Source organism: Lampris incognitus, chromosome 1 (assembly GCF_029633865.1).
Source record: "Lampris incognitus isolate fLamInc1 chromosome 1, fLamInc1.hap2, whole genome shotgun sequence".
NCBI classification, from domain to species: Eukaryota; Metazoa; Chordata; class Actinopteri; order Lampriformes; family Lampridae; genus Lampris; species Lampris incognitus.
In genome coordinates this window covers 30650534-30665628 of record NC_079211.1, presented here as the reverse complement: position 1 = coordinate 30665628, position 15095 = coordinate 30650534, and the positions used below count along the sequence as shown (strand labels likewise).

Genomic DNA, 15095 nt, shown 5'->3' with positions numbered 1-15095 from the left:
CTTAGTCATAGAAACCGGGTGCTAAATCCCGTGGAAACTGTTTCCAGAAAAACTCGTGTTGCTCCACTAGCGGCACTTTTGACTTGGGTTGAGCAAGGTTTCCAGACCTAAGTTTTCCAATCAGATTCCAATCCGTTCTGTTACGCAAGTGAAACACATTTTTTTTTGGAAAATATTTGCAACAAGGTATAAAACCTCACCTTGGTGTAACTTGTCCAAGGCTTTTGTCGTTTGTCGTTATATACACCGACAGCAAAATGGACAAAACTAAAGTAGAAGAAATTGCGCGGCGCTCTTCTAAGGGTTCAGAAAACGAGGCGTAGAAGAATGTTAGCGTGCATATTGCTTATTGATTTGAAAGCAGACTTGGACAAGCACGCATTAAGTTGAAATGTTATTACCCCCCTCCCCAAATAAATGTATTCAAACAATATGTTTCACTCGCAGTAAATTGATCAAGGATGTTAGAGAGGTTAACCGACCGGCAAATCTTTTCAGGAAAGCCCAACCCAAATCGTTAAGTGGACCATACGGTGCAAGACGAGTTTTCAACAAACTGTCAGTCAATTCATTTCCGCGGTAACACCCACGCGGTGGTTTGCGTTAGTCCCAAAACAGGCCTGTGCAAAGGCATGCGTTGACAAAACGTGGGCGCGATTTGCTTATTTTAGTTACCAAAGTCAAACAGATGTCACGAGGTGAGCAGGCTTTAATATTTTGTGAGCACGTGCACTGGAAAAAAAGTTGTTTTTTTCTTTTAATATTTGGCTAAATTTTGCCATTCCCGGGCTCAATACTGTAACGTGCACGGATAAGTAGACATGCTGGCCGCTGGCTAGCGGATCTGACCCTTTAGTCTAACGGTTAGCGATGTCTCCTGCGGTGCGGGCGATACAGGTTCGCTTCCCGGCCGCGGCAGTTCCTGTGGTTGCGTTGTCCCCCGAATTCGCTACAATACCTTGAACAGTCTGTCACGTCAGCGTTGGGAACGGACTGTTCGCTACAGCTCATGCAAAGTGGGCCCGTTTCTTGATGAAGCTGAAAGCGTGGGATTTCATATTTTGTTTGTTTGAAGGCGCTTCTCGGCTGGATTTTCGGTTGTGTATGTAGGGTTGGGAGGGGGGTGGGGGTCATGCACAGCCTGGCGGTTAAGTTAAATGTTTAAAGTGTGATTCTCAGTGAGGGAGGAGCAGCGACACTCTCACAGGATGTCTCACATCACACTCACTCCTTCCATCCTCCGACAGGGCCTTTGAAACTCCGGTGTACTGAATGCTGCGGGTGCGTTTCTGCAGTGGAACCACTCACACACGGAAATCCTTCGTGCCCTGGTGGATTTTCCGGTTTGAATGAGAATGCACCAAAACTGTGCGATTAACAAATGACAACCAGCGCAGATTTCATGCTCTTTGGAATTCTTGAAATTCTCATTTGATTCCATCTTTTTCCCCTCAGAATGCAGCATGACAAAATGTACAGTATTATGCTTTTTATTAAAAGAATGACCATACTGAACATAACATGAAGTATGGAGCGTCTAAAAAAAACAACCACAAAACATTACAATGCTCATAACAATGATAATTGCATAGAACAACTTTTCTAAAAACGACACAAGCATGGGTCGGAGAGAAGTTCTGGCAAACGATAAACAGTTTTCACCCCATCCCACTAATAAGTGCTCACTGAGGCTATATGACATGAAAAAAAAACATTATAGGACACTATGAGGACAATTCCACAGCAACGGTGAAGATGACAATTCCACCAAAGACACGTCAACGCACAACGACACTGAGTTTTCCATCCCTACAGGTGATGACATGCAGAGCTTCTCTACTACACCCGAATGAAATCAGGGTAATCCTGTTGAAGCAAATCAGGAGGGAATACTGATTTAGAGATCAGCTTTTCTTTGCTTTAGGGCAGCATACATTTCAGCTGGAGAGCCTGGGTTCAAGCCCCCATAGTGAGGTAACATCTGTCTTGAGTGGCATGGGGGGGGGGGCTTCCCTTTCATGAGTCAATTATCACACAATCATCACTGTTTCAGGATTAGAATGAAAGTGATTAACTCTAGGTTTCGGCCAGTGATTAGTCTCCTCCACTAAGAGGCTTTAGTAAATTCAAGTGAAATAGGGGAAAGGAATAGTGGAACTATGCATAGACCACACCCAGGGACTAACCCATTTTGGTTAATAAAAGAGGGTGAACATTTATATTATTGCAATTTTTCCATAAAAAATGGCCTACTATGTTTGACTAACAGTCAGTGAAGCAGTCACTTATTGCATTTCAATACGAGGTTCAGTTCATGTTCTGCACTGACGAGTGCAGGAGGCTTCCATGCTGTCAGTGCATGCCCTAACTTTAACAGGACATGGAGCACTACAGAGCCCTGGAATAATATTGCATCCTGACAAAGTGATTAATCAAATCCATCTGTAACATTTGTCATAATCAATATGTCCATAAGCATGTAAGCCACCTTTACTGAAATATTTCAATGACCTCCTCTGTGCAACTTTCAATATATTGCATAAAGTTTGTCATAATCTTGTCTGCAATCTCTCACAAGGTATGTCTGCCGCAACAGGAGGCACTTGAACAGATTCGCTTCACACACACAAATAAATTTTCGTTCCGAAAATTTCTCAGTAATCCCACATCAGCTATATAGGAACTTGCTGAGACACCATGCAGGGCATGGGTTTGAAACACTAAGGTCGGAGGTTAAGTCAAAATAACAGTGGTAAATCAGCTTCACAGAGAAATAGTACTGCTCTGCAGGTAGTTATTTCTAAGTATTCTGCTTTTCTTATAATGCGAGAATATATATTTTCCCCTTTGCTAATAAAACAAGGTTAGATCAGTGTAGTTTAAGAGAACTACAGAAAGGTCTAAAGGCAGCAAATTGCATCCATATTATACGTGACAATGCGATGAAATGCTGGATGAACAATAAATAACATTTCTTTAAAAACCCAAAATAAAGCAAAGCTTTGCAATTAGCTAATATTAAAATGATACTTGTACACATTTTAGTAAGAAAAGTAGAGGTGACATCCTTATTGTATACTATACAGTTACACCTTTTCTATTCTCTTATGCATCTGTATCCCTGAAAGCTTTTTAACATGTCTTGAAATATGTTGATTATCACATTTCTAACACAGTATACCATACTGTAGAAATACTGTACATTCATGCAGATTTTAAATACACAGGAGTTGCATTTGTAACTACTGAAAACAGTCCTACAATGGAATATGCCTGTATGTATCTTTAATGTGCTAAAGCTGAGATGGCTACAAAAGAAACTAGGAGTTTCAGTCTCCTGTCTAGAACTTAACGAAAATGCCAGCAACATGCTCGTTAAAGCTCATCAAATATTTGCGCCCCCACTGGATAGCGAGGGGTCCTCCTAACAAATAAAATTACACTAACAAAGAAATGCTGTAACAGTCATTGAGTGAAGAGAAGAAAATCTGTCTCTTGGTAAATTAATTGCATGCAAGAAAATACGTTTTGAGCCAAATATGGGCTCCAATTCATTTTGCATTTCCTATTGGAGCACACATATCGGTTGCTGGTGCTCCCAGAGAACTCATTTTGCTAACTTCACTGTCCAAGATTGTTCTGCTGGTTGGGAAGGGTTGACAGTGTGGACAGCCAAGAAGCCATGTGTTTGAAATATTCCATCTTAAATCTGTCTCTTTGCTTTGCTCTCTATTTCAGGAACAACAGTAGAGAGAATGTAAATGTCCTCCAATAGGGCTGGAGCCGGAAGACAACTTATAGCTTATGGCAATGTCAAACCAAGGTCCAGCGAGCTTCTTCCAGTACCAGGGAGCGAGTCCAACTCTGGTATGTGAAATGTTTGAAGTGACAACGCACAATACAGATAGACAGGCCAACAGACAGAGACAGGCACTTGCACGCAGACGCAAACTCCCACATACACGTGCACGTGAACACACCCTTTCATGCACGCCAACATAAATGTACCAATATTCACATACACATTCGCATGAGGAAAACAATGCGTTTCGGGGCCGTGTTCAGTGGTTGCTGTCCTCCCAAGCACAATCATTTTTCTGTTTGGCCAGTTTCCTGACCACTCTCTCCAGCTCCTTGCGAGACTTCTGCTCCTCTTCCAAAAACTGCTTCATCCACTTGTTTTCCTACAGGTGAACAAAGAAATGTGTATAAAAACTTCCCTGTTCCTCAACAACATATATATACCAACACCCATGGTCCGGAAAACTAAAGGTATGCACCCTTGCAAGGCAACAAACTGATATGCAACTTACATGTGTGTATAAAAACACCCACGCAGATTGTTTGTTCAGTTTCTAAATCACTATTCATGAAATGTTTCCAGCATCTTGACATTTAGTGCATCAATGTATAGTGTGTCATAAAATTTGACTCAAATGGGTAATTACCTTTTTCAATTCATGAACCTCATCCTTTAAAGCATACACAGCATCAACCAGGCTCCTTAAAAAAAGATCAGACAAGTTAGGACACTTGGTAAATACACATGGCTCTGAAGGAAAGGAGGTTACAGCAATGTCGTTTTCATTTTATAAAAAAAGCCTGTTTAGTGATCTTGAAGATCAAATATGTTTCTTATCTATTCCTTTGCCATCAGTTACACCTATGCATATAATAATGACCTTGCTCAAGATCATCTGCAGGATGATTCCCACATCACCAGTCAAATTTCTATCCAACTATTACTCAAGAGGTAGGAATGCATCTGATCACAGACTCCATATATAAACAATGGCAAAGCCACATATGTGTGACTAACAGCAATAGCTATGAAAGATTACTCTGCCAGCCTGATGGCAGGCATACTTTTCCTCAATGACTGTCTGGCCATTGCTTTTCATCTCCTCCACGATGATCTTCTCTTCCTCTGGCAGGAGCACCTGGGGGATGCACTCCTTCCGCACTGCTACACACACACACACACACACACACACACACAGATTACATTACATTAGTCATTTAGCTGACGCATTTATCCAAAGTGACTTACAATAAGTGCATTTAACGTAGGAAATCAGAACTACTAGTCATCAGAGGTCATAAGTGCATCTTCTCTCTAAACAAGCACCTAAGAGCAAAACCACTGTTAAAGTAAAAGCGCAAGAAAGAGATTTTTTTTTTAAATGAGTGACTAAAATAAGTGCTAAGAACAAGTAACAGGGTAGTACTTCTTGAAGAGGTGAGTTTTCAACCTGCGCCGAAAGATAGGCAGCGACTCCGCTGTCCTGACATCAGTGGGGAGTTCATTCCACCACTGCGGAGCCAGGACAGAAAAGAGCCGTGACCGGGTCGATCGGCAGCAGGGGCCTCTGAGCGACGTGCGCACACGCATGCATGCACACAAACACACACACACACCCCAATTAACATGGATGGGCAAGCTTGGTTCAGAGCTATGTTGTTTCAGCTATAGATTATCAAAGATAAACTTCTAATGTTGCTAGTATGTCAGGAAACCCCCCCCCCCAAAAAACAAGACAAAACACAATTCCCACCTCTGCACATGCATGTACAGACACACACACACAGACACACACACACAGACACACACACACACACACACCTGTGGTTGACTGGTGTAGGCTGGCCCCTGTGCAGTACGCCTCAATCACCTTCAGAATTTGGGCATCCTCCTCCAGTGCGGCTGTGCCTGTCAGTCAAACCCACGCATAATGCAAAAATTATCAGCACACACAGATCCTGATTCAATTAAAATATGCAAACGCGCACACACCCACACACACTGAGGAGCTTTATTCTTCATTCAAATGAACAGCGCTGTGGAAGTTTATTCTTTCGAGCTGTATTATACTCAGCGGTTTCAGACTACTGAGCAGAGATGAACCAAATTTCCCCTGATGAGACACTGACTTTGGCTGCAATCTGCATTCAAGGGGACAGCAACAGTGATCTGACTCTATTCTAGAGCAGCGATTTTCAAACCCCTCTTCAGTACTGCTAGTTTTCTATTGTTCAGGGTATAATCAATTATGTTAACGTGTTGCTCCAGGTGGAAAAATCCATTTGGTTGGCTGAAATACCTGACACAAAAGGTGAACGTGTCTTTATGTCTTTCTCTCAATAAACATTGTATCCAGATGAACTGATTCAATTTTCTGTGAAAAGGTGAACATGGGGCATCCGGGTCTATTCCGTTGCCTACCAACACGGGGTTCACCGGTTTAAATCCCTGTGTTACCTCCGGCTTGGTCGGGCATCCCTGCAGACACAATTGGCCGTGTCTGCGGGTGGGAAGCCGGATGTGGGTATGTGTCCTGGTCGCTGCACTAGCGCCTCCTCTGGTCGGTCGGGGCGCCTGTTCAGGGGAACTTGGGGGAATAGTATGATCCTCCCACGCGCTACGTCCCCCTGGTGAAACTCCTCACTGTCAGGTGAAAAGAAGCGGCTGGCGACTCCACATGTATCGGAGGAGGTATGTGGTAGTTTGTAGCCCTCCCCGGATCGGCAGAGGGAGTGGCGCAGCGACCGAGACGGCTTGGAAGAGTGGGGTCATTGGCCAAGTAGAATTGGAGAGAAAAAGGGGGAAAAATTAAAAAACAAAAACAATACAAAGGTGAACATAATTCACTAACTGGGCAGAAGAAAAAAACCAGCTATACCAGGGGTCCCAAACCACTATTCTATATATTATTTATATTTCTGATTTAGTTTAGCTATGCCCAATACTCATATTTCCTGTTATTATTGTGGCTTATGTCATTAACATAAAGAGGCAAAAACTTTAAAATGGCATCACTTGGATCAAGGATTCTCATCCTGAGCTGCAACTACCTTGTGATTTTGGTCAAATGTACTTGACTTAACTGTGCCAAATGGCTGGGGCACTGTCAGCAGTACACATACCGTCATTATCCAATATGGCTGCATGTTGTGCAAGTTGTTAATGCTTGTTTGTCTTGTCTCCAGTGACCAAACTAGAATAAATTTAGGATAATTATTCAGGGGTAAATTCCCTTTTGTCCTCTTATACTTAAACTATTCAATTTATTCCACAGCATTACTGTTTCTATGTTGTTATGTTTTTCAAGGGAGCAACCCACTCGGTTGAACTCTTCACGTGTACACTTTTCAAAAACGTTGCTTTTGATTCACAATTTCCTTATGACAATTACTCACGCGTTGAATACCATCACGCATTATTGCAACAAAACCTACTTTTCCTGAGAAGAACCTCATCATCAGAAGGTTTCCTCTCTTTCTTTCTGTTGCCTGGCAGGAACTTCTTCATGGGCCGTGGGCTCTTGCTCGAGTCCTGGAGAAGGGTGATAGAAAATGTAACATCATAGAGCTAACCCATGCACCCACGCAGCCGCGTACGCTTTTAAGCCAGGGCTCTGAACCAAACAGTTTGCAAGCCTCAAGAGACGCACATCCCTTGTACACCAACAAACAAACAAAAAAATAATGCCATAAACAAACAAGGCGACAAGCACACAACGATGGCTGCAACCAAGTCAATCTGGGATTGGGTAGTAAAACACTGGTAATCTTTCTCACAGTAATATATATTCTTTTCCAAAAGCCTGTACAGAGCATACATACAACAGGCTTATGATATTTTTGTGATGAATTCTTAATCATTTTGTTGATAATTGCTGCATAACCTTGAAATTCAGAAAGAATCTTGCAAATTACTGTTGCGGCATTTGTGACGCTTGCATGATGGGACAATAGAATGCAAGTACACAGCTAATGGGATTCTTTGCTCTCTTCAATTATTCCCCTTGCACTTGTTATATAGAGCATCATATTTGTCCAACAAAAATCTCAATTGTCTAGTAAAAATCCCTGAGCTGTTACGTACTGCTGTGTGCTACGTTCACACTGCAAGCCTTAGTGCTTAGTTCGGATTTTTTGCTCAGATCTAATATTTTTTGCTTGGCTGTTCACATTATTTTTTTAAATGTGGCCAATATCAGATTCCAGTGTGAACTAGTCATGGTCCTGAACTGACCCACATGCGCAAAAGAACAATAACAAAGACGTCACATGCAACACGCTGTCGTACGGAAGTAAACATGGAGGCCACTGAAGTCAGCATTTACGGTTTCATTTATAAGTTGATGTGCAGTGGAAGCCTGTGAATTCATGAGACGATGATAACAAGGGTTAGGAGAAAGAAAGCCAAATGTTTAATTATGGCTTTTTTCATACTTGGCTTTAGGGAACTTTTCTCTGATACTGCTGTGATGTTCTTCTGCAGCCCCGTTCAGCCATTTGTTTTGCTATCCTTTCAAACACAGACCGGTTACGATATGACTCCTCAAGTTTTGCTTGCATGGAAGTGTCACCCCAAATACTCATGAGGTCTAACAGCTCACTGTCCCTCCACAGACTACCTCCATCACAGCTGTCTCCCATGTTTTTAATCACGTGGCTCCCGCCAGCGCAGAATAGTGACGAACGTCGATCTACAGTGACATAAAAGTCACATGAATTCCGATATGACTGTTCAGACTGAGGCCACATTGCAAAAAAAAAAAAAATCAGACCTGCATCAGACTTAGGACCACATATGAAAGTGGCCCAAATCTGATTTAAAAAAAAAAAAATCAAATCTGGGCCAGATTGGTGTGTTCACACTACTTAAAAAAAAATCTGATGTGTCACATCTAGGCAAAGAAAAAAAGGAAAAAATATAAAAATTAGATTTGGGCCTCTTTTCCCTGCAGCCTGATCGTAGTCTTAGAGGCTGTTTGGACCTGGCATTAACATGCGACTTGGGTGATCCGATCACAAGTGAACAGCTTTAAGTACGTCAATTCACACCTGACATTAGCATGCGTCTCCACATGCGTCTCGAGTGACCATTTAATAATAATAAGACTACATTTTATTTGTGGGCATCTTTCAGAGCACTCAAGGACACCTTACAGAAAGAACACAGTTAAAAACAAGCAGCACTGTATCAGACAGCATAAAACAAAATAAAGCAGGGTAGACAATAAAAAGTTAACACAACAGATAAGTATGAAATCAAATCATCATCTGCACAAAACTTTAATTAAAGTCTGGATCAGACTGAATATGCCAGTTTGAAAAGGTGTGTTTTGAGATGGGATTTGAGGGTTGAAAGAGGGCCAATATTGGGAAAGTCTTGTGGGAGAAAGTTCCGGGGGGGGGGGGGGGGCAGAATGACTGAAGGCTCTAGAGCCCCTGGTAGAACAAGCAGGCAGATGGTGTAGTGAGTTGGAGAGCAGAAGAGGATCTGAGAGTGCAGGAGGGCGTGTGGATGTGAAGGAGTTCAGAAAGATACGAAGGAGCTAGGTTATTAAGGGCCTTGAAGGTGAGAAGCAGAATCTTGAAGTTGATACGGTATTTAACAGGGAGCCAATGGAGTTGCTGAAGAACAGGAGTGATATGATCTACGGAAGGAATTCTGGTAATGATACGGGCAGCTGAATTCTGGACCAATTGAAGTTTATGAAGACACTTGAGGGGAAGACCAAAGAGGATAGAACTGCAGTAGTCACCTGTTATTGGCTCTCACTTCCCCGCTCTATATGCAAATAAACATGTACATCACTGTGGTAGAGAATGTAGTTTAGTTTCGGCTGCAAGTGGAGAGAAGGGGCGTGGCTTGTGGGAGAGCAGCGCACCAGCACGTGCAAGGGAACTAATTAAAGACATTATTAAATAAAGCCTATGTTAATTGCCTAAAACCATATCCGCCTTCATCTTGAGCCCTCCCTGTGGCACGTGGCACAATCACGTAAATAAACACGTACAGAAACGCGAGGAGAGCAGTCGAAGCATCGGGCACTTAACAAAATGAGACATCTTTGCTCACTCGCGCCTCATTTTAATGCGTTGCCAGTTAGTATGACGTATTTCACATCTGTAATTTATTACAGTCCAATTATAATGTCATACAAAATTTGAAGTGCTCTTAAAGAAATAAAATAAATCATCCCACATCCCAAATGCTCTTCCTTTTTATTTCCATTCCAATTTGTTGTGAAGCACAACAGGTTTTTAAAAAGTGCTGTGTAAATGAACATTATTATTCTGATGATGATGTAGAGCTGTATGAAAGCCTTCAGACCCCTGGCCTGATGTATTGTATTTAAGAAACAGTCTATTGTGGGTAAATAGTTTCATGTTATTACAATGGCATGGATGCAGAAAATGCATGTCGCACCAGATAGAGACAAATAATCTCATGAGGAAAATTAAAACTGCGTGAATTACGAGTGTCAGGCTCAAATTGTTTGTCTTCTTTCATTTTGTGCTCAAAATACACAGTAAAAGTTTAAACTCAATAAGTGGGGAAATCTAAATGTCTGCACACTAGAGTTTGTAATTCTCAATCTGAACCTTGTCAGGGTCAACCCAATCACGCTGGTTCAGGCTCAGATTATTTAATTATTCCAATGGGTTTGAGTGGGTCGGGCTCTGCACTGCGGTGGATAAATGAACTTGAACCTGAAGTGGAACTTGAATGTTCAAGCGGGCGGGGGCTCTTTCACAGTTGTGGGCGTGATGTGTGTCAGAAATTACAAACAAGGTAAACAAAAAAATAAATAAACTAAACCCAGAGGAAGCTTTGGTGACCGCCTAGTCAATTGACGTCCTCTGCCTAGGTCCTTCAATGTGGCCTGGGACATGTGCGTTTAAATTTCAAATGTGATGTGGACAAATGTGTCCCAGGCCACCTCCAAATATGGCCTGAGCGACTGGATCTCAAGACGCATTGGGTGCATTCACACCTGTACTTAGAGCTGTCCACTTGTGATCAGATCACCCAAGACACAAGTTAATTCCAGGTGTAAACAGCCTCTGTTAGATGATCTGGCACTAAGTGGCTATGACTAAAAGCTACAATCCTGAACATTTATGTGCAAACATCTGTTCTTTTTGAGTCTCTACTGCTTGTATATTTAAGACAGTAGGTAATCCAGTCAAATCATGAACCCTTTTGTAGATGCTGATTTTTAAGTTACTGTTGGGAAGGACTTTCCATGCAAAAATAAAATAGCATGTAGCATTTCACATCTTCATCATAACAGCCAAATGTGGAAGAAAATAGATAGGTAGTGGTGAGCTTGAAGAAGTGAAGTTGTTGTGGCTAGCGAGCAGATGTGGTTGAACAATCTCAGAAAAGACCTTTACCAACAGACACAACATCAACAGCTAAAACCCACGTTCAACCATGTTTTTATGCAGCAGTGGGGAAGAGGCAGGCCTAACAGCAGCAGCAAATATTTCATTTTGAAGGGATTGCTGTGATTCAGATAAACAAAACAATTTACCAATATCACCTTAAGTGTTAGTGAGTTGAAGAAAAACGATGATGTTCAGGATTGCATCCTTACTCACTAAAGTAGAGAATTAAGACGTTGTACTTGCCAATGAGCAAGAAAGTAGAAGGTGCTAATGTGGATTTATCCTATTGCTGACCAGTCAGGACAAGAAAAAAAAAAACCAAAAACGTTAAATTAAGAAAATAAATAGTTCAAAAACAGAAACCATTATCTTTCATCTCTTAGGTTTTTACAGTTAATGTAAATGGCATGGGAGAAGATCCTTGAGGATATGTCGTGATTTAAATACTTGTGTACCAGACAACAATATCTAAATCATAAAAGTCAGTTTATGAATGGGTTTCCTTTTATGCTACAAAGTTAAATATAGAGTGTAAGGCAAAATCATACTTTACTCAATTCTCATCAAATTAGAATGCTCAAGTATAGGGCTGTGCAATGTGACGAGATATATCGTGTGAAAATAGAACATTTCTGTTGTTTCATATTAAGCGCGATTGTTTATTTCATTGTATGGCAAATCACTCTTTACGACAACATGTTTCATCATTTGGACGACCCTTTCCACTCTTTGCACAGCAAAGACGCAGGCAGGAAATTTGCATGAAGGCAACACAAACAAACAGGGAGGACAGTGAATGTAATGCAGAGCAGGGTAATTCCGAACAGAAGGACTCCGACCAGCCGGGACAAAACGAGGAGCTTGTACCTAAAAGAGGGGCTAATTCTATCATATGGACGTGGTTTGGGTATGAAAAGTCTGACACAGACCAGAAAACCGTACTTTGCAAAATATGCCGCACACCGGTCCCCACAACAGACTCAAACACCAATAGCCTCTTTTACTACCTACACAAGAATCATGTCAAACAGTACAGAGAGGCTACAGATGAGAGCCGCAAAAGCACAGTCAAGTGCTCAGAACAAACCCCAGACATTAATATTTTATATTTTGTTACATGCTTAATTTAAAATTTGCACAAAGCTTCTAAATAGAAGAAAAATAATCAAATATGAGTAAGTACCTTTTATTTGTCGAGTATATAATTCAAAATGTAACAAGAAATATGCCTTTCCATGTGGTCATTTTATATAAACTATTAATTCATCGAATTTACAGAAAATGTGCTATATCGTGATATGTATCGTTATCGTGATATGAATGACCTATATCGTGATATGAATGACCTATATCATGATATGAGATTTTGGTCATATCGCACAGCCCTACTCAAGTATTTTAAGTCTATAATTGTGAAAACATTCTGTAATAATGTACTTTTAGTTAACAGACGTGACATACACTCATTTATCCAAGGCAAATACTGACAGTACTTGACATTATGTCATCTTGGAAAAACGCATGCTTCTTCAAACAAACAACTAGAAACTTAACACCAAATCTAACCAGCAAAATCCTGAGTCTTACTCAGAGACACTCCTGCATGTACTTTGGGTAAACTATTGCATTTCTCTTCTCTTGCAAAAAGCCAGGCAAGGAGTTTCATTGAAATCGTTTACTAGAAAACAAATTCACAAAGGCTTGATGTTGAATACAACATTGACATCGCACATGGTGAGTGAGAACCCGATTAAGTACAAATGATGAAAGAGCAGAGACATATAAGGCCACAGAACACAGGAAACCAACACAACTAGGGAGGAAAGCAAACAGAGCAGCATGCCACTTAAACACAAGGGCCAACACACGCCAACAAACACACGCCAACAAACACACACACACACACACACACACACACACACACACACACACACACACACACACACACACACACACACCAACAAAGGGCAAAATGCTCCTGCCTTGCCCACACACAGGGGAAGAGAGAAATCTAACCTTACCTTCATGATATAAGACATCCTCTACAGAAGACAGGATGGAAAAAGAGAGAGAGAAAAAGAAATGATATGTGCATAATAAATATTATGAGAAAGATGTGACAGAGAGTAAAAGATGAACATTTTAAACAGCCCCCGCTCATTCCTTGCTTATCCTGTTTGCCTTGTGAGTGAATGCACACAATGGGGTAATTCGTTCAATAAAAAAGAAAGAAAACGGAGATTCACATGTATGGAGCGATGGAACAATTTAGAGAAAGAAAATTATGCATGCAATTTTCAACTAGGTCAGTGGTACTCACTAATTTTCTTAGGAGAGCCACTTATGAGTAAATCAAAATCAAATCAATTTTATCTGTATAGCCCAATATAACAAATTACAAATTTGCCTCAGTGGGCTTAACAGCAACACAAGATCCTGTCCTTAGACCCTCTCCTCGGATAAGGAACAACTCCCTAAAAAAAAAAAATCTTTAACAGGGAGAAAAATAGGAAGACCATTCCTCAAAGAGCCACAGAGATTGCAGATATAACTCGGGTGTTTTTTTTATCATCACTCTCAAGCTATTTACCATCTTTGTGTATGTTTAAAAAAATATAGTACCATGCTTTCCATCATTACATCTCTTTTTATTCTCAATTCATAATTACATTGCATTATTAAAATATATAATACTTGTTTGTGAGTTTGTAAGGCTGGGAGTGGAACCCATCTTATGTACGCATGTACATGTGCAATTATACATAAGCATTATCAACATTAAAAAAAAAATCGCAAATACAAAGCTACACACATAGGCTATACGTCTACCCATGATCCCACGCTGTTACGTAGCCTACGTTCTTTGACGTATCTTCAGTAGGCTGCCATCTGCTGGATAATTATTTTCAATGTGCTAAAACAGGACACAAACGGAACCTATAGAAGTAAGTTATAGCTATATTCTTATTGTTATCAGTGGATCTATATAAGGCGCAAAATGAAGTCTCACGAGCCGCATGCAGCTCGCGAGCCGCTTAAAGAGCAACACTGAACTAAGTGGAGAGCAATCTAGATTCACACAGCTCGGGAGTTTTGGCATTCTCATTCTGGAATAAGCGTGTGTTTTGAGTGAATAAATGATATCTAAGTCAGGATAACGCTATGTTGTCAAAGTCTGGTTCTAAACTTCAAACTGATTACTCTGGAACATGCTATAACTTCTGCCTCCCACATGTATCACAAAGCCTGCCTTGGCAAGCAGCGGAGGGCTTAACAGCAGAGGCCACACACTTGCCGGCCCCGTCTAGTGCAGCCGAATTCCCCCGGAGCAGTCAATCTTGAGGTAAACTAAAATCTGTTAAATTCCAAACATAATGCCCTTACCGGATCAGACTTTCTTGAAAGACCAATAACGAAGGTTACGTACTGTAAGCCCAGTTCTTATCACAGGCAGCACCCACTAACGGCTTTATTGCTTAACCGGTGAACTACATGGTTCAGCACACAGAAAATGTACATGTACGCACTCAGCCAATCAGGGAAAACCTTCCTTTTTAAGTCTGGTCAATAACAAGGGACTAAGGACAGCACTGAGTATCCATCTAGTCTCCAGCGACTGATGGGATGGTGGGGGTCAGAGGTTAGAGCGCTCCATCTGTGACAATAGAACTAGGATTACGATATGTAACCTTTGTTTTATTTCACACAGGCTTCGGGCTTCGTCCTCCAACAGGGCTCTATTTCTTAAGGGGGTGAAGCTTGACAATATTATCCCTTGCCGTGACCAAGACACCTGAGATAACCATGTGCCTGTCACAAAAGTGCGGGCTGCACTCCTTGTTCAAAACATACCATAAAGAAAAGGAGACCCCAATCAGCTTCTGATATGACTGCACCAAAGACCAGGA

General features: G+C 41.2%; 1 protein-coding gene across 4 annotated transcripts in view; it reads right to left on the bottom strand.

Moving 5' to 3' along the window:
- Positions 1 to 1480: 1480 nt before the first annotated feature.
- Positions 1481 to 15095, bottom strand: part of arhgef6 (Rac/Cdc42 guanine nucleotide exchange factor (GEF) 6) — a 48288-nt gene continuing 34673 nt past the window's right edge. For 3 of the 4 annotated variants that reach the window (XM_056274156.1, XM_056274164.1, XM_056274181.1), the window contains 6 exons: positions 13209 to 13229; positions 7237 to 7333; positions 5624 to 5710; positions 4867 to 4966; positions 4449 to 4503; positions 1481 to 4184 (listed from right to left, as the gene is read on the bottom strand). In XM_056274156.1, the coding sequence (XP_056130131.1) occupies positions 4062 to 4184; positions 4449 to 4503; positions 4867 to 4966; positions 5624 to 5710; positions 7237 to 7333; positions 13209 to 13229 (483 nt within the window). In that variant the 3' untranslated portion in view covers positions 1481 to 4061. The remainder of the gene's footprint in view (positions 4185 to 4448; positions 4504 to 4866; positions 4967 to 5623; positions 5711 to 7236; positions 7334 to 13208; positions 13230 to 15095) is intronic. The other variant, XM_056274173.1, reaches the window with a different exon arrangement.